At 38.5% G+C, this 27,200-nt stretch overlaps 1 protein-coding gene across 3 annotated transcripts in view; it reads right to left on the reverse strand.

Annotated features, from left to right (window-relative positions):
• Window positions 1–8,779: 8,779 nt before the first annotated feature.
• Window positions 8,780–27,200, reverse strand: part of khdrbs2 (KH domain containing, RNA binding, signal transduction associated 2) — a 166,702-nt gene continuing 148,281 nt past the window's right edge. Inside the window, exons 9-12 of one of the 3 annotated variants that reach the window (XR_009064665.1) lie at window positions 23,492–23,588; window positions 19,091–19,135; window positions 14,038–14,126; window positions 8,780–9,719 (exon numbers count right to left, since the gene is read on the reverse strand). Coding sequence is in view for 2 of the 3 variants with exons in the window: in XM_057848697.1 (XP_057704680.1) it covers window positions 23,494–23,588 (95 nt within the window). In the remaining variant the exon portion in view is untranslated. Of the gene's footprint in view, window positions 9,720–13,180; window positions 14,127–19,090; window positions 19,136–22,416; window positions 23,589–27,200 lie in introns of those variants that run through there. The other 2 variants (XM_057848697.1, XM_057848696.1) reach the window with 2 other exon arrangements.

Consider the following 27,200-nt stretch of genomic DNA (forward strand, 5'->3'; position numbering starts at 1 on the left):
GGAGATGAGAGACCACGGCAGGAGTGGGGAGGAGGCAAGGGAGTGTGACGCCGTTGCAAACGCGATGCTACTATGCTAGGTGGCTCCAATAATACCTGACTGTAGCCGATAGCCTACAAACTACGCCCACATGATGCTTCGGTAGATATCACATACAGGAAACACAGAATAAATAAAATGTCTTTTTCAAGAAAAAAATTAAATTGCACTTAATACCAAGCATTTAGGCAAATGAAAACTTTTCCCCCTCATAGATTCTGCTATGGCGTTCCATGTGTAATATTCTGATTGGATGTTTTCCGAGGCATCCTGAAGCGCACGCAACGGTGATGCTGTTTTGCTCATGTGACGGGCAGTGAGAGAAACACAGGGCCCAAATACATCGGGCGCATCTTCGTTCCGGGTCCGGCACGGCTCTGTGTTGACTGCGTGCCATGCAGTACGTCAAAAACAGGCAAAAAAATACTGGCTGCGCACAGCTGCGGTCTGCCAACTCCATCCCGTCGTAATGTGGCATTCAAAACAACGACAAACACACGGAGTCTGTACTCATCAGAGCAGCAGAGAGAGAGAGTTGGACTTGATTTGATTGAACATTTTTTCAGCAATTTTTTTTTTTTTTTTTGCTTTTACCATGAGTTTGCGACAATATTTAATTACTGTTTTAAATTACATGACTTGCTTAAAAAAAAACTCCATGTCCATCCTTATAGCCTCTGCTATGGCGTTCCATGTTTAATATTTTGATTTTATATTTTTCGAGGCACTCTGAAGTGCACGCTACAGTGACGTTGTTTTGTTCATGTGATGCGGGAGCAGTGAGAAAGAGACACAGATTGAGGAAGTTGTCAGCATGTCGTGTGTTTGATATCATTGCCAGAAAAACACACATAATAGGACATCTTGCAGCTTCTTTTTCAATGCTGTCCTTGTAGTAATGATCTGCTGCATCGTAAATCACTTTGTGACTTTCCACCTCCATGATGAAACGTTCTTCCTCCATGTTCGCTGCTGTTTAAACCGTGAATAACACACTGGGCTGTTGACTCCAGGCCTGAATCCGCCCATTTTGACAGATGCGTCTCCGGCAAAAATAGAAAATAGCTAAAACCATCTGGCGGGCTCCGCGCGCCGGAGATGTTCTGCAGTCAGTCTGGAGCACTGACGCGGCCAGTATACGTTGAACAATAGGATATAATGGGAACGGATTGGCTCCGGCACTATTTTTTGCTGGTCCCGGACCGAACCCGGAACGGAGATGCATTTTGCGTAGTTGGTAACAAGGACGCCGAACTTTTAACAGCACGTCTGCCGAACGCGCGTGCGCACATGTATGCGAGGCGATAAATCGCAGCGGGAAAATTACCGCCTTCATTTTGATTTACCGTGCGATAAATGGAACTAGGCCTGCAAGCAGGACTGAACGGGCCCTCGCAATCTAGCGCAACTCGGACGTCACACAACTTGGACAGTGTGCAGGTCAGGGTCGTGGCAGACCGTCCTCTCTAATCATCTCATTAGAACCTAACATGCTCGAACGTTGCCTCTTTACATTCACACACCTAAGAGATAAAAACCCCTATTGGACAGAGTACCACAAAAAAGGGGCGAATAAAGGGTCGTCACGGCAACAGACAGAGACATGTGGACATGGGCCGTAAAATAAATATTTCAAAAGGTCTTGAAACTATAATGACCAACCTGAAAAGAACTGGACATATATTAGAAAAATGAGTGACTTTCTATTGCCACTAGTTGGCGCTGTAGGGTTGATGCAAATGACCCCTACAGGACCCTTCAGAGTATGACTCAACAAACACGAGATGTTTGGCGCAGATATGTTGTAGAAGTTATGACTTTTCAAAACTTGTGGTGAGACGAAATGGCTTCAGTCATTTTCACTTCTCCTGTTGGACTCTTCTGCTTCAACCAAACCTCAGTATTTTTCATCAGGCACCTGAACACATGTCTTATGGCTCCCCTGATGCAGGTTTCAGGTGAATATATTTTGTTTCCTTGGAGGAGGAGCCTGTTTAGTAAAAAAAGGCATTTCCTGTTCCCAGTAGGGGGCGCTTGGCCTAATAGGTAATTTTTCAATGCACTCGTGTTAAGGGTGGGATCCCGCACATACATGCCAGATATGAAAAAGATTGAACATTGTGTCAAGGAGCTATTAGTCTTTTACTGAATTTGTCATTTTGCCGAAAAAATGGCCGACTTAGGTCCACGCCCCAGGTCAGACATGTGAATAAAAACGCTCCATTTTGAAAATTTTAGATCTCTTATGTCTCCCGAATAGTCTCACCAATTTTGAAGATGATCCAACTAACTCCCTCTGTTACAAAGTCTCAAATGTGCACCCTGTTAGTTGATAAAAATTTCACATTTGATCAAAATACCCAATTTCCTGTTGGGTTTGGAATATGGGTTCAAGAGACTTTTTGGAGCAGTTTTGCACAAGGTATCGACTCCCCAAATTTCATTTCTCTACGTTAAAAAAAACCTAATAGGAAACGCCTTTTTGAAAAATTCAAGGGGGCGCCACTGAGGCCTTTGTTACATTTTTTTGTAACGTCGCAAGATTATCGAAATACACACAAAGCCGCATGTATGTGCAAAATTTGGTGAGTTTTCGTGCATGTTCAGGCCTCCAAATGTAAACTGTACTACGAATGGATAAAAATTTCACATTCGATCCAAAATACCCGATTTTCTGTTGGATTTGGAAAATGGGTGCAAGAGACTTTTTGGAACAGTTTTGCATAAGGTATGGACTCCCCAAATTTCGTTGCTCTACGTTGAAAAAAACCAATAGGAAATCCCTTTTTTAAAACTCCTTTCTGTCGCCACAAGTTGGCACTGTAGAGTTGATGCAAATGACCCCTACAAGACCCTTCAGGGTATGACTCTCAACAAGCATGGGAAGTTTGGCGCAGATATGTTGTATATCTGCTGAGTTATGACTGTTCAAAGTTTTTTGCGTGACAAATTGTTGGCAGTATAATGATACATATACTAGTACATACAATAATATAATAACATAAGTTAAATTACATGCATTTGTGCTATTTCAGGGGACTCCAATGGAGAATCACTGTTCATGAATAATGCATACATGACCCACACTGCTTACATTTAACTTCTGTGATATGACTGGTTTTAATGTACTTGTTTTAACCTGTTTTGTGGAAATAATTTCCGAAGTATGTTAGGGGTTTAAAAAGACAAACCGTGACAATGTTGTGTTGCTTGAGCACAATACATTTAGCAAGCCTCGAAGGCGAAATTTAGTTTTGTGCTGCTAATTCCCCTCCATCCACTTTGTGACTCTATGGATCCTGCAGTTGTAAATGTGTCAACACACATCTGACAGCCTGGGTGATGATCTGGATTGAGAGGAGGCCTAGAGAGCCAGAGAAAATCAACTTGTCCTTGAGGTCCCGGTGGGGGGAAAAAACAGAACTGCCTCGCTCGCTATCCCATCTTGTTATTATGAAACAATCACTTTTCCTCTTGTTAGAACAAAATAGCTTTATTTATTTGAGGAAATGCCATGGAACGTTATCACCAACAATCAACGAGCCATCATTTATTGTTCACACTCGCCTGCTGCATCCATTATTTGTGAGTAACCGAGTAACAGCATGCTGCATACATATCTCCTGCACGCTCAGCCAATTTAAACGCATCAGCAGATGGTATCATCTTGCCTCTGCATAATGTTGCAAACAAATGTTTTGCAACCTTTGGTGTATTCTTGTTCACATTAATATTTCACATGTTCTATTTCTGTGGCTGTCAAGCTAGTACCACTTTACAAAACATTCAAATACTGTGTGCAGGACAAAGTGAAATTTTATTAGATGGTGCTTTGCAATCAAAGGTCCAGCGACTAAAATTCCTCAACTTTACTGATGATAGTCTTGCAAAGCTATCATCTATTTTATTCCTTTTTTTTTTTTCTTTTTTTTTTTTAAATAGGATTTCGGCCGCACAGCCCGAACAGTTTGACCCATTGACACCGTTCGAATTCCGAAATGACCGGAATTCTCGAGCGACACAGGGAATCTTTGGAATGTCCCCCAAAGATTACCGTTCGCACCAAAACTCAGGTTTTTTGGGATTTTTTTCCCCAAAACATATTTTGTCCAACAATTCTTATCCAATTGACATAAATCATACATAAAACATTTTAGGAGGATAAGGGGCATAAAAGCTGTTTACAGAATTTTCCAAAAACCTACATTTCCCCCAAAATTCGCCCAAAACTTTCCCATTCGTTTCTAATGGGATGCTCTTGCCATGTACGTCGTTCCATTCATTTCTAATGCTCAAAATTTCCCCTTCATAAACATGGGTGGTTGTGATTTTTGACCAAAAACTTACCATTACAGCCAATTGACATTCAACTGGCGCCCAAGTAAGTCAATGCCATTGACAGCCATGTATGTCCATGCCATTGACAGCCATGTAAGTCCATCCCATTGACGGCCATGTATGTCAAAATTAGGGTTGCCACCTGTCCCTTAAAATGAGGAACAATCCGAAATTGGGAATTAAATGTTGCGTTCCATATTGAACTAATATGGAATATAAATGAATAGATACATTTCTATGCATTTTAGGAGTTTTTGGGATGTCCCTTTTTTTCTCTGTCTGTACAGCTTTGGGCGCGAGGGGGGCGTCCCGTATTTCTTATTTCTGAAAGGTGGCAACCCTAGTCAAAATATCAACAGGAAGTCACCAAATAATGTCTCCTGGTCAATCAACAGGAAGTGACTTGTATCAACAGGAAGTGACCTGAAATCAGCATGAAGTGACCCTAAACTTTTTACCTACTAAAGCAAAGCTTCCATCGCAATTTCTCTAGAAATTGCACTTACTAGGTTCTTCTTTTTTTCTTTCATAATGTTATTCTGTGTTTTTTTCAGCGCGCAACACACCATTCAAATATCAAAACAACCGGAATTTTCACACAACGCAGGAAAATTTTAAAATGACCACCCAATATTTTCCATTCGCCTAGAAATACGTTTTTTGTTTTTTGGGACTAAACTTTTTTTTTTTTTTTTTTAAACTGTGTATAGTCTAATAATTTTTGACCAAATAGAATAATCTACACATTAAAAAAATGCAGGACAGTGAAAAGGGCATAAAAGTTGTATACTGAATTTGCGAAAAACTTCCCCCAATTTCACCAAAAACTGTCCCATTCATTTCTAATGGGATGCCATTGACAGCCATGTACATCCAAATTTCCTATTGATTTTCAATGGCAGAAAAACATAGGTCCTCGTGCTTTTTTTACCATTTACCATGACAGCCCATTGACATTCAACTGGTGTCCAAGTAAGTCAATGCCAATGACAGCCACACACGTCCATGCCATTGACGGCCATGCACGTCCAAATTTCCCATTAATTTTCAATGGCAGAAAAACCTATGTGGTTGTGACTTTTGACCAAAAACTTACCATTACAGCCCATTCACATTCAACTGGTGCCCATGTAAGTAAATGTGATTGACCGCCATGTACGTTCAAATTTCCTATTCATTTTCAGTGGCAGAAAAACCTGTGTGGTTGTGATTTTTAACCAAAAACCTTACCATTACAGCTCATTGACATTCAACTGGCGCCCAAGTAAGTCGGTGCCATTGACAGCCATGCAACAGGAGGTCTCCCCAAAATGTCCCCAAACAAACAGGATATGGCCTGATATCACCAGGACGTGTCCCCGAAATGTCACCAAATCAACAGGAAGTGACTTGATATCAAGAGGACGCATCCATGAATGTCCCCAAATAAACAGGAAGTCACCCACTATCAACAGGAAGTGTCCCCTAAATGTTTCCAAATTAACTGAAGTGACTCCAAAACACCCCTAAATCAACTAGGCCGGTCGTAGATCTGTATCTACATCAGCAAAGCTCCATGGCAATTCCTCCAGAAATTGCAGTTTATAGGTAAAGTTCCTCCTTCAGAGATGAATGAAAAGCTTGGTTGGTAAAAAGTGGCTAAACTGATATTAACATTTAAAATGTTGTCCTTGCTTAGTATTTGAGCCTGAATATGATCTTTCGAAGTCTTGCCATGAACAGCTTTGATATGATGAATTCAAGTTCTAGCTCATTTTACTCATTAAATTATATTACATGTCCTCTATGATTCAAGAATTTTGTCATTGGAGTATCATCATTCAAAATGAATAAAAGTTAAGGAATTAAATATTTGCTCATTTAAAAAAATTCATGAAAAGAGTTTCGTATCACTATAGCTAATTATTTTATATGTCCAACTGTATTTGAATATAAATGTTGTAGATTTGATTGTTTTGAAATGTTTTATATGTTTCTGAAAATAAAAACACAACATCCAGCTATGGTTGGAGTATTAGCAATGTGTTTTAGTCCAAAAAGTTCAAACCAAAGCTTTTATTTAAATTGAGACAGTAGAATACAGTTGTTTAGTCCTGTGTTGAAACAGACATATAAAATATCCTTTGGGGATGGGGGCAATAAAAATAAAAAAAAAACAACAACAACCCTGCAATAATGTGGTTGCCCAAGTGTGCACACCTTGTTATAACTTGGGGATGTGGCATTGTTCAAAACCAACTAATGCAATGGAACTTGATTTAGACTGGAGTCAGCAGTAAAATATTTTGTCATAACACTGACCAGATGAAAGGGCAGATAAAGACTTTCGGTGTAATTTCACAAATTTAAACTTTGAAAAAATTCGTCGAGATGACTATATAATTTCTAATGCATAACTGTGAGAAGAATTTGCGTGTTTTTAGCACTCCGTCAATACTGCCTTCTCAAACCCGGAAGTATGACGTCATTTACAGAAGGTAACAGAAGACATGGCAGACTTTATCCATAGCAGCACCAGCAATAGTGATATTTCCAACAAAAGTACCCGTTCAGGATCGCTTACATGTTTGAAACTGAGGCGCCATATGATGACGATTTACTCGGCACAACAGACGGTGGTGATGACGCGGATAGGCAGTTCGACACTTCACTAAAGGAAGACTGCTAAGCCCATGTCCTAGCATTGTGAAATCTCTCTGAACCTCTCCTTTCCCCAGTTATTCTGTGATATAATTATCAGTAATTGCAAAAACAGACGAGTAGTTAAATTGATATACAGTGGGGCAAATAAGTATTTAGTCAACCACCTATTGTGCAAGTTCTCCTACTTGAAAAGATCAGAGGGGCCTGTAATTGTCAACATGGGTAAACCTCAACCATGAGAGACAGAATGTGGAAAAAAAAACAAAAAACAGCAAATCACATTGTTTGATTTTTAAAGAATTTATTTCCAAATTAGAGTGGAAAAATAAGTATTTGGTCACCTACAAACAAGCAAGATTTCTGGCAGTCAAAGAGGTCTAACTTCTTCTAATGAGGTCTAACGAGGCTCCACTCCTTACATGTATTAATGGCACCTGTTCTAACTCATTATCGTTATAAAAGACACCTGTCCACAACTTCACTCAGTCAGTCACACTCCAAACTCCACTATGGCCAAGACCAAAGAGCTGTGGAAGGACACCAGAGACAAAACTGTAGACCTGCACCAGGCTGGGAAGACTGAATCTGCAATAGGTAAAACGCTTGGTGTAAAGAAATCAACTGTGTGAGCAATTATTAGAAAATGGAAGACATACAAGACCACTGACAATCTCCCTCGATCCGGGGCTCCATGCAAGATCTCATCCCGTGGCGTCAAAATTATAACAAGAACGGTGAGCAAAAATCCCAGAACCATACGGGGGGACCTAGTGAATGACCTACAGAGAGCTGGGACAACAGTGACAAAGGCACAGGGTGACATAAGTAACACAATGCGCCGCCAGGGACTCAAATCCTGCACTGCCAGACATGTCCCCCAGCTGAAGCCAGTACACGTCCAGGCTCGTCTGCGGTTCGCTAGAGAGCATTTGGATGATCCAGAAGAGGACTGGGAGAATGTGTTATGGTCAGATGAAACCAAAATAGAACTTTTTGGTAGAAACACAGGTTCTCGTGTTTGGATGAGAAAGAATACTGAATTGCATCCGAATACCACCATACCCACTGTGAAGCATGGGGGTGGAAACATCATGCTTTGGGGCTTTTTTTCTGCAAAGGGACCAGGACGACTGATCTGTGTAAAGGAAAGAATGAATGGGATCATGTATCCAGAGATTATGAGTGAAAATCTCCTTCCATCAGCAAGGGCATTGAAGATGAGACGTGGCTAAGTCTTTCAGCATGACAATGATCCCAAACACACAGCCAGGGCAACAAAGGAGTGGCTTCGTAAGAAGCATTTTAAGGTCCTGGAGTGGCCTAGCCAGTCTCCAGATCTCAACCCCATAGAAAATCTGTGGAGGGAGTTGAAAGTCCGTGTTGCCCAACGACAGCCTCAAAACATCACTGTTCTAGAGGAGATCTGCATGGAGGAATGAGCCAAAATACCAGCAACAGTGTGTGAAAAGCTTGTGAAGAGTTACAGAAAACGTTTGGCCTCCGTTATTGCCAATAAAGGGTACATAACAAAGTACTGAGATGAACTTTTTGTATTGACCAAATACTTATTTTCCACCATGATTTGCAAATAAATTCTTTAAAAATCAAACAATGTGATTTTCAGTTTTTTTTTTTCCACATTGTCTCTCACAGTTGAGGTTTACCCATGTTGACAATTACAGGCCTCTCTAATATTTTCACGTGGGAGAACGCACAATTAGTGGTTGACTAAATACTTATTTGCCCTACTGTAGTAATAAATGTATCAAATTTACATGGATAGACGACCTGTCAGCTGTCCTATCTACTTTTGAGAGGCCAGCAACATGAAAAGAAAACAGGTCGCACTTCAACGAACAGGCAGTAAGATTTGCTCTCCTACGTACAGCATATCAACAGAATTGCATCAAAGTTTAGAATTGGAAAAGCCAGTATGGGTCTACTTACGTCTTTGAAAAACCAAGGTTCTATTCTCCTAGGGTTTCAAAGCTGTCGTTCCTGAAATGTTGAAAACAAAGAAGCGATCGAGGAGCCGGGGAGAAGTTTGACTTTCACAAAAGATGTCCAAATCTTTGCAGAAGGTTTTTTGGGCCACTGATAGTGTCTCAAGCCTCCTTGTGAGCAATTCATCACTACACATCGAGATGGCATGATGAATCTCACGAGTAAATACATGCAATATATCAATATATGCTGAGAAGAGCGTAGTGCTACACTTCTGTATTGGAGTGTTGGCGAGGTCTTCTGTAAATTACGTCATCAAGTAGCTGCCAGCAGCGAGGCGGATCCCTTGTTGCTAAGGGTATGGCAGTAACTTCCAATTTAACCGAGTGAAACGGTCAAGGATTGAACTCTTCATCTGCCCTTAAAGCAAAATAGCTCCAGAGCATGATGTTGCCGCCATACTTAACCATACGTGTCAGAACACACCAATGCACCACTGATGACAATATGAAAACTTTGGTTTTGTACTTTGCAAATCAGTGTCAAACTCAGTCACTTTGTTCTCATCTAGACAAACAAACCAAGAAAATGGTTGATTGCTTCAAATGGGAAGCCTTTGTCCAGTTCTTCACGCTGCATTCTGTCCTGAGGGCTGTGTAATGTAAAGGAGTCACAGTGTGACTCTGTTGGGAGTGAAGGATAAAGAAATGTGATGACAGCCGCAAAGTCTTTAAGCACCTTAGACTCAAGTATTTCTGCAAAACAAGACAAATACACAGTGAGAAGAATGCTCCTTTTTGAAAATCCTGCATGTAATCTGAATGGGAGAGCAGTTTTCATCAATTGCATTCACAACCCATAAAACTGCATCGACAAGCTTGTTGTGAAAATGGATTTGTGAGGGCATTTGGAGAATGGATGCGTGCACAATTTGAAACAATATGAAAAAATATGTATACTGCCGACTAGACTACCATTACACTTCACAGGGATTAAACATCATGACTACAGTATATATCAAGTGTTTAGCTTTCATTTCCTAAAAAAATACCAAATTAATAAGAAGTAACAAAAAAAAAAAAAAAATCATAATCTAAAAATACAACTTATGTGTTAAAGGGGACCTCGGATAGAAAGACTTGTTCATAAAACAAAAATGTGAGTATGAGTTATAATAATTTCATATTAAAATCCCTCTTGGTGTTTTCCTTTTTATAACATTTTTAAAAATTAGTTTAACTAGGAGGTCGCCTTTGTTGTTGACGCCGCAATGCACTGTGGCCTGTGACATCAACAGGCGCCGCTGCCAGGCTTTCAGAGTATGACTTTAGCGACATAAACATGTCATCTGTTCAGCCCTGTCAATGTGAACCTGAGAGGAACATTAATGAGCAGGCCAGCACTGTCGATATTTCACAAAACGAGCAGCAAAAGCAAAATGAACAGGAAAGACGGGATGAGACGAGAGTATTAGACAAAACCGGTGGTCTGCTAAAATGTCTACACCGGTGAAACGTCCTTCAAGAGGCGAATTTGACTCCCAAAGTACAACTATGCGTTTTCAGCTTGTTTGTTTTGATGCATACAGGCAAAACGTACTAAAAATACCTTGAGAAAAGATTTAAACATAGTAATATCAAATAAAGGTGGTTTAAATACGCTACGTGACTAATTTGGTCAACAGATCAACAATCTGCTTTAAAGCTACCGCAACAAAACACAATGCTTAAAAGTATGGGAGGGAAACATGTGCAAAAAGTATTCTGAGGTAATGTAAAAGTAATGAAAGACTCAATAAAAATACAATAGTAAGAGCTCGCTGCTTTTAACTAAGCTTGAGAACGATAAACCGATACGACCGGATATCCGGGTTTACAGGTGAGAGATACAGCTGTATCGATAGTAAAGTTACCATTCGACAGGAATTAGCCATGAAATATTCAATGAACCGATAGTAGAGATAGAATTCGGCTATCGCGAGCACAAGAATCGGCTTCTATGCCTAGTTCAGTGCATTGCTTAATATGATAATAATTTAGCTTTTACCTCACATGCTGCGCTTGTGTCATTCACCACACAGCGCACTTAGATTGTGACCGCTGTCGTGGTTGCCTCAACTTCCCATTCATTTCGGCAGAACCGCTAGTAGTCGCCGTCATTACCCGATCGTCACGGGCGTGTCATAACAACGCGAGAGCTAACAAAACCACTGAAACGCACGCTCCGTAGCGTTTTCTTCACAGCCCAAAACGAAACTAGTAGTGGCAACGAAGCAACATGCTAAAACAATGGACAGTTTGAGCACCACGCCAGCGACGTGCAGCGATTGATTTTCAACACACCCAGGAAAACAAAAGTCGGACTTTGAACTGACGAAGACAGCCGGATCTGTTCGCATGGGACAGAGCTACTGTGAAGCGGTACAGCGATCGTGAGTTTTTAACCCTGAAAAATAACCCACTACAATGGTGGAAAGGGCGGCATATTGTTTCCACGAAACGCAGTCTACTTAAACATGAATATGTGGATCAGTTGATCTTCCTCAAGAAAAATCTGCCCTTCAAAAAAGATATAGACAGTGATGAGGAATAAAAAAATGTGGAAGCACAGGCATAAGTGAATGACTTTGCTGTGTATAAGGTTAAAGTAATGATTATAGACCCGTCTGTCTAAAATGTTTTTATTCCCCCAGTTATACCACTGGTAAAGCATAATTTTTTATTTATTTATGATAACACTAGCAGGTTTAATTCTTTTTTCTAGAGCTGCTGCATATTATTAATATTTTTTGTTTGTAAGATGTTTACGTTGAAAGTTTGCACTTAAATTACTTACCTATTTTGTTCAAAACACCAGGAAATACAGTAATTAAATTACTGCACTTTATTTTATTATCAATCCCATCCAACAAAATGACGGTCATATAGTAAGCTTTATTTTTTTTTCATAAAACAATAAAACATTACATTGGTACGAAATTTTGTTGTGTAACTTAATCTTTAGTCTTTTTTTATATGTTTAAAATACTGTACGAACACACACAAATGTTTACTATCATATCGGTTTCTCTCTGTATCGAACCGTATCGTTCTTAAACTGTATCGAATCGTATTGAATCGCTCGGCCTTAAAAATGTATCTTTTTTAATGGAATCATAACCTGTGTATCTAGATACATATCGAATCAGCTTCATGCCAGAGATTCCCAACCCTACTTTTAACCAATGTGCGCATGTCTCGCCACGTAGGAGGGATTGCAGGACACCGGTAGTGTCAGGGGTGAAGGTGGCTACAATTTCTTGCCGGAACTCCCTAACATTAAATTCACCAGAGAGCAAGAATGTTTTTTTTTTTATTTTTTTTTATTTTTTTTTTTTAATTTGAGGGTGGGTGGGGGGTGTCAAACTTCCTAAAAACCGCTAAAATGCAGAGAAAACTGCTTTTGGCACAGTTATACCTATAACACATACATACAAAAACACTGGTTTTACACATGCATTAGGCTACTGCATTACACATACTATCACAAGGCAAACATGAGAAACTGATTTTCATTCAAAATTGTACTTTACAATGATTTGCAAAATAACAGTTAACAAAGACAGCAGTAACCCAAACCTCGAATTCCTAATTTTCCCTCATTTCCTCACATCTAAATGCAAAACCTCAATTGTACTACTTAAGAACATACAGGGTGTACATTAAAACAGAAGATAATGTAAACATTTACTTATTTTTTGCTGTTCCAGAAAACGTGCATATGAACCTGTCAGAGCTAACTATTTTTGCTGATCGCAAGTCAGTATGTCAGCCAATCTGATGGACAACTGAGTCCATACGCACATCGGCACAACTCCTCCTATCTGGTCTCGTCAGACTCCGATCACTGCTGCAGCTGTGGAGAGCTCCATGCCGTCCGTGGAATAAATAAATAAATATCGGTGGTAACAGATTATGCTACACAAGCACTTTATTATGTTTGTTGTTAACACTTGTGTATGTAAATCTGATGATAGTAGATTATTTTCCTCTAAAACAGGGGTGGGCAAACCGGTCCTCAAAGGCCATAGTGGGTTCTGGTCTTTGTTCCAACTGATCCAGTACAGACAGTTTAACCAATGAGGTTTCTGCAGAAACAAGAAGCACCTGACTGCGATCAACTGATTGCGATTGCAAGACACCAGATTGGTGAAAAGGTTTCCTCCTGACGGGTTGGAACGAAAACCCGCACTCACTGCGGCCCTTTGTGGAATAGTTTGCCCATCCCTGCTCTAAGAGATGCGTGTGTGGCAGCCGGGCATGTTGTTTTTAGCATGGGGTTTTGCCAGTTGCCGTCATATTTTGGGATCAAAGCACTGTTTCGGCGCCGAATGTCTTAGCGGAATGGCGTTCCGGACCGACCCGGTTCACTTTCAGCCCTGGGTGGTGTTCATATGGCAAGTTCGTCTGTGACAATGACAGCTGCGGACTCAGCACTGTCGCTGCATGCACGTAGCGTTCAGGACTATACTGTTTAGTAACATTAACTAACACCATAAGGACAATGTTTTTTTCCTACATCGATAATATGTATATTGTTTGTCGATCTATTAGCTGCAATCAGTAACAAGTCTTTATTAGATGAAAACCAACAAATCTGTTATGGTCAGAATACATAACAGAGGGATTGCGTAACAGGGTTTACTGAACACACAAAAGACAAGTGATAGCGAAAAGGGAGACAAAAAAACTGTCCGTGGCAGTGGGTCGGGATGAATTAAAAAAAAAATTAAATAAAAAAACCCTGAAGTAAAACCGCGGTGAGAGGCAGATCAACAAGAAAACCAAGGCAACGATGCAACCACAAATTGTCAAATGGCAGAAAGTCAATATTTCGGCAACCCGCCTAGGATCGGTTTAAAGTGAGTGGGGATCGACAACTACATTGGGCAAAGTTAGTGGAAATATAGGCATTATATTTTCATTGGCGGGCATGTCTTAATCCATAATTATGGAGGCACATTAAATTCCATGGAAACGTGTCTGTAATTTACAAATTTAAGTTACTTTCTAAGACCAAAAAAATTCTAGTTACCTGCAAAGCATCATTTCATACGTCCCATGCTGCAGTCTCACGTGCAATAATGAGAATTCAACCCATCCTCCTGGAGCGGCTTCTGCAATCTACATTGCCCAAAAAAAAAAAAAAAAAAAAAAATCAATAAAACACGACACTATCTGAAATGGACTTGAATGATGGGTGAGTTATATATATTAATTAAAACAAGACATTATCATTCATATACAGGAAACATTTTTGATACTGATCTTGTAGAAGTGTAGAAGATGGATGATGGGAAGGGAGCTATATTTGCATTGCTTGTACTACACTAGGGATGTCCCGATAAGAATACGTGATCAAAAATCACTCAGTCACTCAGGCCCTTTATCAGAGGATCGGAATCAGATTTTTAATTTATGCTATGCAGTGGTACCTCTACACCTGAAGTTAATTCGTTCTGGGACCTTGTTTGGAAGTCGAAATGGTCGTATGTGGAGCAGAATTTTCCTATAAGAATACATTATTGTTCCATTAATTCGTTCCACAGCTTCAAAACCTACACTAAATCCTTAATAAATACTGCTTGTACTATTACAAATGGGAATTACACATCGCAATACAAATTAATTTTAAATACAATTTGGAATAATAATATAATAATGATAATAATTCCTGTAATAATGTAACGAATCGGGTTCTAATGTGGCAGACGTATTTTGCGTGCTGTACCTGAACGCACCGCGTGGCTGACGTGATGGAGAGAGAAAGGTGCGGTAGAGATTTTACTTTCTCTTTTAATGTTTAGTTGTTGGCGTCAACTGCGGCGGACAGAAGCGTGTTGTGTTACACAAGTTAAATGAGTAAAAAACCTGACGAAGCTGGCGATTTCTTTGGCGATGTTACCGCAATAGTAATTGTCAGCTTAATTTATAAACACTGGCGAACAGAGGTCGGAAGATGGCGGTCAAGATCGTACATATTCTACGGCCCTATTGTCGAGCCAGTTCACGAATGCACACAGCACGCTAAAAGTTTTCTAACATTTCCATCTTCATTTCAATGGTAACTTATTCCTTTTTTCACCACCTGCAATAACCAAGTCAAATTTTACGTCGGATGTCGAATAGATCATGTGTCGAAGTGATTGTATGTCGAGGTACCACTATATATATAATATATATATATATATATACACATATATATATAAAAAACCTATTGCGGTGGCTATAGTCGCCATGGTTTAAAGCCAGTTAACATTTTACTGTACCTTACTGCCACTCTGCAGTCATAATAATTCACTGCATCTACTGTGTGACGCAGTTTGGAACGTATGGTCATTCACTTTTACTGTACACAGCTTGTCGGTCGCATTGACGCTGTTGAGTTCTTTCTGTTACAGACATATACACTACCGTTCAAAAGTTTGGGGTCTATGCGACCCTAAACTTTTTAATCGTATTGTACATAATGAAAAATCCCATATGATAAATCATGGTTCAAAAGTTTGGGGTCGCTTAGACTCGAAACTCTTGAAAGGTGGTGTAGTTTCCAAGGCATAAATGTAAGTTATTTTACATTCATACCAGCCTGCTAATATGCAGTATTTCTGTAATATACAGTACTTCTGTGTTTATGGGGAAAACTATATGAACAAAATTTGTTTACAAGTCCTGCTGTATGGAAGCTAACCTATGCTTTTAGCTTGTAGCTCAAGTTAGGTGTGTCTCTTCATACAAAAACAAGAAAAGACCAAGCCTTGTATTTTACTGGAGGACATACAATGTTAGCTGGCTGTGAGCAGTGCTCAAGGACACGCACTGTTTTGGGCAGTACGCTTATATATTATTTTTCATTTTTTAAGAGCTAAAAAGTAACAAAATAATCGAGAAATACAATGGTATTGGCAATAGAAACAAAAATATATATGTTTTATCCTCTGCAACACTCCCGGAAAGGACTGTAAACAGTACAGTACTGTAACATGTTGGGAAAAAAATAACAACGGTATCTGATTGGGACTCTGTATCAGCAGATTCTCAAAATCCAGTGACTCGGTTGCAAAAATATGCAATCGGGACATCCCTGGACAAAACTATTTTCAGAACTCAATTATAATTGATTGCTGTTCATTGCTTCCAATCAAAATGCAATTTTATAAAGACTGCTCTAGTTTAGAAACCCCAAAGCGTCCAAATACATATAAAACAACATTTTAAAATGAATCCCATTTTGATAAATAACAGACAAATTGTGTAATATGCCCTTTAAATGGTAAAATAAGGTAAAATTGTTATGAAAAAGATTTTTTTAAGATAAAAAGCGTTTTTCACAATGTCATTTATTTTCATAATGTCTTTTTCCCCAATGGCCTTTTTACTTCATAATGTCGTTTTCCAGCACAATTAAGTTGTGTTCTGTCAATCAAATACATAAGGCAAGTCAGTTCAGGGATTGGCTGAATCGTGGAGTCTGGCTAGCTGCGCTAGCATTTGGTAGCATCACTTCAGTATTACTCAGAGAAGTTGCGAACTGGATGGATCGTAACGAAAGGCCTTTACCACAGCCTGAGCGAGGATTTCAGCAGCAGTGTGTCTTTTATTAGATGCTTTCTGGAAGTTTACCAACAGTTAATCGATGCTACCAAATGCTAACGACCAGACTCTACGACAGGGGTGTCCAAACTTTTTGCAAAGGGGGCCAGATTTGGTGTGGTAAAAATGTGGGGGGCCGACCTTGGCTGATGTTCTTTACGTAGAACAATATATTTAAGCAAATTTTAGCAAGCCATTCCTTGTGTCACATTTGCTTTATTATTTTTTTTAATTAATAATTTCAACAATCTCGCAACTAGCCTTTGTGGCGTTCTCTTTCGACTCTCGGGCTCTTGTGAAATACTGCTGCTGCAAAATTAAACTAGCTTCAAGTTGCTTCAATTTCTCGCTACGTATCTTCCCTGTAATCTTGTCGTACATGTCAGTGTGTCTTGTTTGGTAATATCGCCTCATATTGAACTCTTTAAAAACAGTGACTCTCTCTTTGCAAATGAGGCAGACACAGTTGTTGCGTATTTTAGTGAAGAAATAGTGCAATTTCCACCTATCCTTGAAGCGTCGGCCGTCGCAGTCAACTTTTTTGTTGTTGTTGATTGTTGCCATTTTAGAAAATTGGGAGTAAAGAGTCACACGGGGTAATGTTGCTTAGAGTGCTGCTGCCTTTTAGTGGGTAAATGAGTAGCAGCATTTAGTGTGTAAGCTACTTCATGTGCTGATAGCAGTACTTCTGACCAATTTATTAAGTCTGTGTGCGGGCCAGACGTTATTGATTTTATGACAGAGGCTGGGGGCCGGATTAATTTTGGCCAAGGGCCGCGTTTGGCCCCCGGGCCGGACTTTGGACATGTTTGCTCTACGATCCATCCAATCACTTAACTGACTCCGCCTTATGCATTTGATTGACAGAAGACAATTAATTGCGCTGAAAAATGACATTATGAAATAAAAAGGTAATTTTGGAAAAAGACATTATGAAAAAAAAAATCTTTGTGAAAAACGCTTTTTCTAAAATCTCAAAGTGCTCAAAAACGACATTATGAAATAAAAATGCTACTGTGGAAAAAGGCATTATGAAATAAACGTTTTTCATGAAGTTTTTTTTTTTTTTTTTCATCTCGTAAAATCTTTTTCATAATACTATTGCCTTAAGTTACCATTTAAGGGCCATATTACACAGTTGTCTTACTTATCAAAATGGTATTCATTTTAAAATGTTTTTATTTATCTAATTTGGACCATTTTGGGGTTTCATACTGTAGTTCCTTGAGTTTACATGACTGTACTTTAATGTTGGCCCATGTTTTATTGCCTTTTAATGGGCCGTGAGTTACAAAAGCAGAGCTTTGCGGCCACTGGAGGAAATTTTATAATGAGCCAATATTTGCAAACTACTTTGCAACCCAGCAGCATGAAACTGAAAGAATGCTCTTTCTCTTGTACTGTAATTTTCAGACAATAAGGGGCACCTGACTATAAGCCGCCATAACGGCATTTGTTCATAGATAAGCCGCACTGAACTATATGCAGCAGCTGTCGTCACTGTATTATGGGATATTCACAACAAAAAACTTAAACGAGAACACTTTATTTGACAATGGCATCAAAAGACTGTCATAACACCAAACGAACCACCATGAAGCTTTGAACCAGTTGACTACAACGCTTCATTGCTTCAAGAAGCTTAATTTGGCCATCAGTGCTCCCTTGGGGGAGACAGTGAACCTCTGCTGTCAACACTTTTGTCGTCCAACATGCCTCCTAGCCTGCATTGCAGCGCTACAGATGTCAATAACAATCAATAACAATTGCAAATGATTTCTTCAGTTATTCTTCCAGTTGTTTCATTAATTGCTAGTTATGGTATTTGGTAACACTTTTTTTGACAGTGGCGCCATAACACTGTCATAGAACATCACAATTACGACACGACACTGCCATCAGCATTACTGAATGCTTATGAAAAATGTCATTTTGTGTCATCCTGCAAATCATCTTAATTTGAATGGATGTAAAAGATACGAACTGGACATAAATGGAGTTAGTGATGTAATTTGCCGTATGACACTTGTCATAAGCATTCATTAATGCCCATGATAGTGTCATGCCATAATTATGACGGTCTTATGGCACTGTTATGATGCCGCTGCTAAATGAAGTGTTGACTATTAACCAAAATAATTCAACAAATAAGCTGCACTGGACTACAAGCAGCTTGATTCAAATTTAAGGGAAAAAAGTAGCGGCTTATAGTCCAAAAATTACGGTAAATGCTGCTCATAACATTCCACCTTCAAAGTGTTTTTTTATTTGATTCTTTATTTATTTATTTATTTTTTAGATTTTCACCACACATTGAATGAAACCAAATAAAAATCTGGAATTCATTTAATGGAAAATGATTTCATGTTCAAAAAGATATGAGCCAAATCTGATTTATTACCTGTCCATAAAAATGTGAATAACCATAAATGTTGCCCAATGACATGCATTCATGGGTTAGTTTTGTGTTAGTGTCTGCATAAATGCTTCCTCACCTGTTTTATGACTCATATGCCTTGACCACTACAGTGCTTTTATACCTAAAAGAATGCAAACACAGATTGTATTTGGCATTAAAAAGAGAAAAAACCCCACTGTAAATCCTTACATGAATGCATGCATGTGAGAAATCACTTCATTCCATCACTGTGAAAAAAGTAAACCAATTTTTGGGTATAGACTTGGTACTGAATGCATTATAGTTTTATTAATTAATTCATGTGATATTTAGAGCACAGTAATTAGTAATAGTAGTAGTAGTTTTAGTGTTGTTTATCGTCATTTATAACAATATAGACTTTATAAGCATCTAATTAGAGGGACTTTTATATCAGCAGGAATGTTTATTCTGTAAGGTTTACTTTTTTGTTAGTGGCTGTTAGATTTAAACATTAAATTAGTATTTTAATTACCTGTTTAGAGTTTAACTGGACAGCAGCGATGACGTTTAAGAGATGCTTTACGAGATCTCAGATTCAATGACAGAAAAACAAAAACGTTAGCAGGGACACTGAAGAGTATGCAGATTAAAAAAAAAAAACACGCTGAAATGTTTCACTCAGAAATTGCATTCAATATGTGATTGTGCTATCAATTCATAGCTTGTATTATTATTTAAAATGACACAATATAAGGGGTTGTCTTACCTCTTTAACAGCATATGATTCTCAGTGTCAATCACTCTGTTTACTCATGTAAAACTTCACAAAATGGATTAAGGAGTGAAAAAAACATTAATTTCTCTATAAGGAAGTTATTGTATACTGTAAGGGTGTTTAAGCATAAATTTAAATGGTAAATAGGACTGCTTTGTGGAGTGGCTTAGTGGAAATCATGCAAATATTATAATTGTGTAAACAAAATGACATTTTGTCACTGAATTAAGCTGAAAAAGAAAAACACACATAGCCACTTACTGTATTTCAAGTCTTACACATGGTGCTGGTGTTCGTTTATTTATTTTTTTATTAAATACTATGTACAAAAAGAAACTGGACACAGAATAAAAGCACAAATTATAAAGTACACACTGTACATTTCTAGAATGCTTTCAACCAGAGAGAGAAAAACTTAAAGAAGTGATTAGACCTAACTTTAGTCTACTGGTCAAGTTGATTTTAGGATTACATCGTCAGTTATCGGGAAACAGGGGTCATTAAGATTTACCGTAATTTTCAGACTTCAAATCACTTCGGATTATGTTTTAATAAGTGTAAGCTCAAGTTTAAGAATGTATCAAAATTAGGCCTGAACAATACTAGTATATTGTTTGATGCTGCTGCACTATTTGATGCGCAATATAGTGATCCCTCGCTACTTTGAGCTTCAAACTTCGCGCCCTCAGTCCATGGCGGATTAAAAAAAAAAAAAAAAATACAGATGAACTGTCCTGAGCCGATCGCGTAGTCTCACGCTCACTCCCTCCCTCCCTCTTCCTGTTGGTCAGGCAGTGAATGCACTGGAGTTGCCTATTAACGATGATTGACTGACGTTTAATGTTTGAACCTGCCAGAGAAGCGGACTTCAAAGCCCTGCATGTGTCAATCATCGTTTAACTTGTTAAACAGTAGCTGTGGCAACTCATTGTGTGTAAGTGATTAGCTTGAGCGGGTTTGAGTGGACTCACTCAATGAAGCATTTAATAGAGCCAAGCATTCTTCTGCTTTATTCTTGTTTAAAAAAATAATTCGGTGGGACAGTTACATGTTTAAAACTTATCATAAATTATTACATTTGAAGGATTGAAGGGCTTAAAAACCATTTATTAAAAAAAAAAAAAAAAAGAATATATATGTTTTTTTTTTAAATTATACTTTGGGGAAAAGGGAAAAAACATGTCTTATATATCTTTCCAGTGCTAAATCCGAATAAATACTTTGAAAAAAAAAAAATTTTTTTTTTGGGTGGTCGGGGCGCTACTTCGCGGTTTTTCCACTTATTGCGGCGGGTTCTGGTCCCCATTAACCGTGAAAAACGAGGAATCACTGTATTTGCATCGCAAAGACTTGCAATATTTATTATTATCATTTGTTTTTACCGCGCAAACTCGTTTTTCTGCTTCATGCTAGTACATCGCCATAGCTTCTCACACCTCCCTCCCACCAATACAGCTTGTGTGTGCTACTTAAAGTTAATTATGATTGAGAGGTTTGTAGCTTTGATCTGGGAGACGAAGCTTGTTAGCTCTACGATCAAAGGCACAAATGTGTTAATCATCATTTAGCTTGTTACACACTAGTGTTGTTTTCGTCAACAATGACGATAACGAAATTAATTCGTCGACGAATAATTTCGCTGTGCCAATATTTATTCTTGAGTTTCCTTTTATCCCTGGTTGCCTCCCTTTTTTTCCCCTTCTCGGACAAAACTTTTTGTCCCTTTTGTTGCTCTGCCATCTTTGCAGAATTCCACCGAAAGCGTTCGCATCGCCTTCAGTCTTTGTATTGAACGGGGAAGTGATGTGCAGTGGTTCTTAACCTTGCTAAAGGTACCGAACCCCACGAGTCTCACAAGTGCATTCACCGAACCCTTCGGAATTTCATAATAAAGCAATTTTTTTTTTTAACTAATTCAAAAACCCAACAAGTTAACACCTAAGTGAAATTCTGTTCAAATTTCTTCCAGATTTCTAATTTACAACAAATAATTTTGCCTTTTGCTGTTGATTTTCACATTGGTAAATTAAATGAACCCCATTTCATTTCACACTGTTCTTTTTGCTTTCATGTCTACATTCTCATTTTGTTGCGGCATTCTTGCATCACATACTATTCATGTCGTAAAATAACGCAAATGTTGTTTTTTTCTTCAAATTTTTTTTATAATTAATATCTACGCAGTTCATGCTGTCTGTAGGTCTATTATACTTCCTCATCCCGAGTGCGAGTCAACCTTCAACTGAGCAAACTGATTTCTCCTTCCATAAGATGGAGGGCTCGCAGTTGAAAGAAATGGAATAAAGCCTGTAATGTTATTTTTTAATTATTTTTTAAATAATATATACGCAGTTCATGCTGTCTGTAGGTCTGTTATACTTCCTCATCCCGAGTGCGAGTCAACCTTCAACTAAGCAAACTGATTTCTCCTGCCATAAAATGGAGGGCTAGCATTTGAAAAAAATGGAAAAAGGCTGTAAAGTCTACAACACCACTTTGCCTAGCTTTAGTAAACGTACAAAATAGGACACCGCGTTTAACCTTCACCGAACCCCTGGGGTTCGATCGGAAATTCGGGTTACGCCAGCGTCGGAATGGAACTCATTTGTAACCCAGGTACTACCTGTATATCGCAATGTTAACTTTTCCAATATAGTTCAATATCGCAATGTTAACTTTTCCAATATAGTTCAGGCCTAAATAGAGCTATTCAAGTTATCTGGTAAAAAAATCTTCTAGTGTTAATATCGCAATGTATCGCAACCCTCCCAAAAATCGCAATGATAGGTTTTTCCAATATCGTTCAGGCCTAATCAAAATGCCCAGAAATGCTCCTTTGAGCTGGTGCAGCCCCTTTAAACCACACAATGAGTGTGTTTGCTAAGTGTGTGAAAAGGCCTTACTAGGAGCCATTATTGTGCTTCAACCAACCAAACTATGGGAAAAAAAAAAGTGAGTTCTAATAGTCTGAAAAATACGGTACCTTTTATTCTTGACTGACTTTCTCCTTCCTATTGTTTTTGGCAAACCATGCAATTATTCCAAGCTATACAGTGATCACAAACCTGCATTTACAAAACTGAGAAATGTTTGTCAACTAAAACTGGTTTACAGAAGTCAGATTTCTTATTTTATCTTTTTTTCTTTTAATCATGAGTCAAGGGTGGACTTTAATCATTTTTAATCAGTGGCGTCGAGTCACAAAATTGCTTATAAGCATGGCCAAAACATTGTGTCATATGTTGCATTGGTGATCTTTGCTTATCATGGAATTGGATGCAATAAATAGATTAAAAAAAAAAAACAACACGCACAAACACACACACTTAAAAGAAATGTGTGTGTGTTTTATTTGATATGTTTACATTTGTGTAAAAGCATTTTCCACACTTAACATGAGACAAATAATAAAGACAATCTATGGGCCTTAATACAGTGGATTTCAAAGTGATTTCAATGTGACATTTTGGTAAAAAAAAAAAGAAAACAAATATTACGTGTGTCTCTTTTGTTCTTCATCTTTTGTACAAATATTTTAACTACTTACCAAATCAATGTTACACCAATAATAGTACATGTTGATATACCGAATATAGTTTTTGCAGTTTTCTCTCTTGAGAAGTATTTTTGGTTTTTATTTTACTCACTTTGAAAAGCCACTGCTTTAAGGGAATATCTAATCGGATGGACAACAGTGTTTAAAAAAACATAGACCCAAATTGCAGGTCATGTGTGGAGCACCTTCAGTATCGACTATAGGGATGTTTCCTGTATCCCCCTCTTGTCAGCTGTAGCACTGGAGCTTTGAGACTGGCACGTGAAGTGGGCCACTCCTCCTCTGGAAAACCAATAAAAACATGAGTTAGCGTGCACAGGTATCAACACATCCTGTCACAGTGAATGAATACATGCGCACATTTCATCTGATGAGATTCTACACAAAATTAATTTTACAAGGACTTTGGCCTCTGTCAGAGCAATGATGTGATTTGACAGCCAGCAGCTCCTTTCTCCCTGCAAGCCACAATAGAAAAAAGGCGGCCACCTCCTCTGCATGGCACATTGAGCAAGCTTTTAAATATAAAAATGTTTATGAGGCAGAAAATCAAGTCATTGCCCTCTTGGTTTTTGATCAACATCAACACTCCAGTGTGAATTTGGTTTGGTAAAGCTACAGAAACCATCATGTGACAGAGAGGGAGTTGGCGTTTTTGCTGTAAAACGCTGTTTGTAAGAACACTTTTTTTCTGTTTGGAATTTGCAGAAGATGGCGTTCATCCAAGAGGCAAAATGGTAAATGGTGTTATACTTATATAGCACTTTTCCACCTTTCAAGGCGCTCAACACTCCACCTTCACAACGTGCATCCGTCATTTCCCAGAGCTCCTTCTGGCACACTGTCTGCAGTTAGAGCCAAGACTGAATCCGCCATGACTCCCAAACAGAACGTAACCCCCCCCATCATAACCAGGGGCGCTGGAAGTCACTCACAGCAAGGGGTGCTGAGGAACGTTTTTTAGTTTTTCTCCATCAAAAAACAGCCGTTTAAGTCCAAATTTGTCATGCTCGTGCCGTTTCTCCATACAAGGCGTTAGAGGTGTGCATCGGCACTGTCCTCATGATTCGATTCGATTATGATTCGGAGGGCCACGATTCGATTTGATTCGATTCAGAGGGTCACGATTCAATTCGGTTCGATTCGGCAATGCATCGCGATGCATTAAAGCCTGGGATGCATTAAAATTCTAAAGCAAAGCATATTTTTCGTGAATCATGAGGCAACACAAGCGGTCAGACATTAAACAACTTTTTATTGGCTCTTGTGTCACTCCTGGTTGAAGTCAAATGAAAATACTTTCAGATATATATATTTAAAAAAAAACAGATCCCAGCATATAATTAGTGCTTTGAATGACACCAGGGCTTTCTCTCTCTTTTTTTTTTTTACACACAGTAGCAGCCTTTCACACAGTGCAACATCTGAACTCCTGTGCAAAATCAGTAATAACAGTCACTGTATTTTAGTCACAACGACCCATCAATAAAAATAATCAAGTAAATATATATATATTTTTTTGTTGGAGTGACGCGAAAAAAAAAAAAAAAACGCAGCAGCAGCAATTTATTTTCAATTCTTCGAGTTGGCAGAAAAAAACGTTTTGTTTTCTTAATGTTTAAATAATCTACATATTTTTATGATCATTATAAAAGCATTTACACAACGAAATAACGCTGGGAAAGTAATATAAAACATGCGGGCCACAGCGTTCATGTGCGTGCACAAGCAAATGCACAGTACAGAGAGCCTGCTCTCGGTTTTATCCCATTTAAAAAATTTTTTAAAAAAATAATTAATTAGTACGGCGTGGCGGCCCGACCCGAACGTGAATGCTTAACATTTTGGGATTCGGGTCGGGTCGGGCCCAAAATGTTAATCGAGTTCGGGCACAAGATCTAACCTCTAAGAGATAGGACATAACATAACAATGGCTGAAGTGGAGAAAGAGGGAGCGGGAAAGATTATTGATGCATCTATTGAAAGCAGACATCTGGAGACATTTTGGCTTCTACGAAGTTTGTGGGAAACTTGACCAGAGTTATGCGGTGTGTAAAAAATGAAACATGAGAATAATAATACAAATGGGGAAACCAAATCCGTTGCATCACCGGAATTACGCAGAGAAGATTTTTGAACGGACTTATTTTATATATATATTTATATATTTTAAAATGCGCTGAATCGATTCGGCTTGTTGCCCGCATCAAATCGAATCGTCCATGCCCCGCATCGGGATGCATCGATTATTGTTGACACCACTACAAGGCATGCACAACAGGAGTACACACACATGCTGGGTAGTTTACGTGCTACTATTAGGCTGCTACAAAGACAGCGTTCTATTTCTCCTACAGTGTGTGTTGGAGTTTTTGTATTGGAAATAAAAGCACCCCGTGTATTATAATGCAAATCCCCGCAGCTAGACTGCGCAATGACACATTTGAAAACTAAAAGGGCCAATAAACCCCCTTTTTATAACCATAAAATAAATTGCACACGAAAATTCAACAGCGCTCTGCACGGCGGCAGCTCAACAGCAAGAACAAACAATAATATGGCTACAATGCAAGCATGATTACCTAATTGAGGACAAAAAAGGGCAATTTTCATTTTCGACCTCGAATTGAATTTTAGAAAAAAAATTGTGAAGAAAAAATTGCTAATTCTTTTTTGTGCCATGTTACCGGCTCCACTGTCAACAGTTTACTGTCTCGCTCCAATAGCGCCTGATTCAACGTGACCCGGTAGAGAGGCGGTGTTATGAACAAATCAAATAATTTAATTCCTTAAGTTAAATAGACTATTTAAAAAAAAATTTTTTTTTGACTTATTCATTATTATTTGATTTATACCAAACACTTTTTCTTTTTTATCTCCCCAACACAGTTGTTTTGGGGAATGGATTAAAGTTCTACGAATGACTTCTTAAATCAATTTAGGCTAAAGGTTTGGTGACACGTCATTTTCATGACTAGAGACTCAAAAATCAACTGAAGCCTTCAAGCCGATGAATCAGTGTTGTTTTCGGCAGCCCTTTTCATTTTTGTCTTAGTGTTTTGGACAAACATATTTGTCTTAGTCGTATTTTACCCCATAGACTTCAATATCAGTTGACGGGACATGGGGCTCAGGGCCAATCCGTAGGGGGCCTATTTTAAAAAAGTTAAAATTCAAATATTTTCAAAACCAAAGCCACTACCGACCTAAAACCTAAACAGGCACCTCCCTTAAGCATATATAAGTCTCCATGAAAAATCCTGAATTATTATTTTTTACATAAGTATAACACAACTTAAAATAGCTATAAAACCAAATGCGGAGATAATGACCTATATTTTCAGGATCAATAGCAATACTTAACATATCGTATAAGTTTTTGAGAGAAACAGCAAGTTAAATGTCATGCGTATGGATGCAAAATCCAACATGGCGGCCGTAACAAAACAAAGAGCTTTTTAAGTTGAAACATCTTGTAAATAAATGCTTAAATTTGCGGAATTTCTATAGATATGAACGTTAAAACTGTTTAGATTCTTAGTAAAGAGCAAAAAACGGGCAGTTATCATTCATTTTACATAAACATTTCAAGCAAAAGTTATGGTATTGTGTAATCCAACATGGCGGCCGTCACGACACAAAGAGCTTTTTAAGTTGAAAATTCTTGTAAATAAATGCGTAAATCGCAGAATTTCTATAGATATGAACGTAAAACAGTCCAGATCCTTGGTTAAAAGCACCTAACAGGCAGTTACCATTCATTTTACGTCAGTATTTCAAGAACTAAACGCTCTGCCTGGGTCGACCCTCACAGGAAAGTGTGGCTCAATGTCTGCGGTAGCTGTCTTGTCAACTGATGGTGGAGTCTATGTTTAGCCATTTCAAAATGTGTTC

Source organism: Corythoichthys intestinalis, chromosome 10 (genome assembly GCF_030265065.1).
Source record: "Corythoichthys intestinalis isolate RoL2023-P3 chromosome 10, ASM3026506v1, whole genome shotgun sequence".
Lineage (NCBI taxonomy): Eukaryota > Metazoa > Chordata > Actinopteri > Syngnathiformes > Syngnathidae > Corythoichthys > Corythoichthys intestinalis.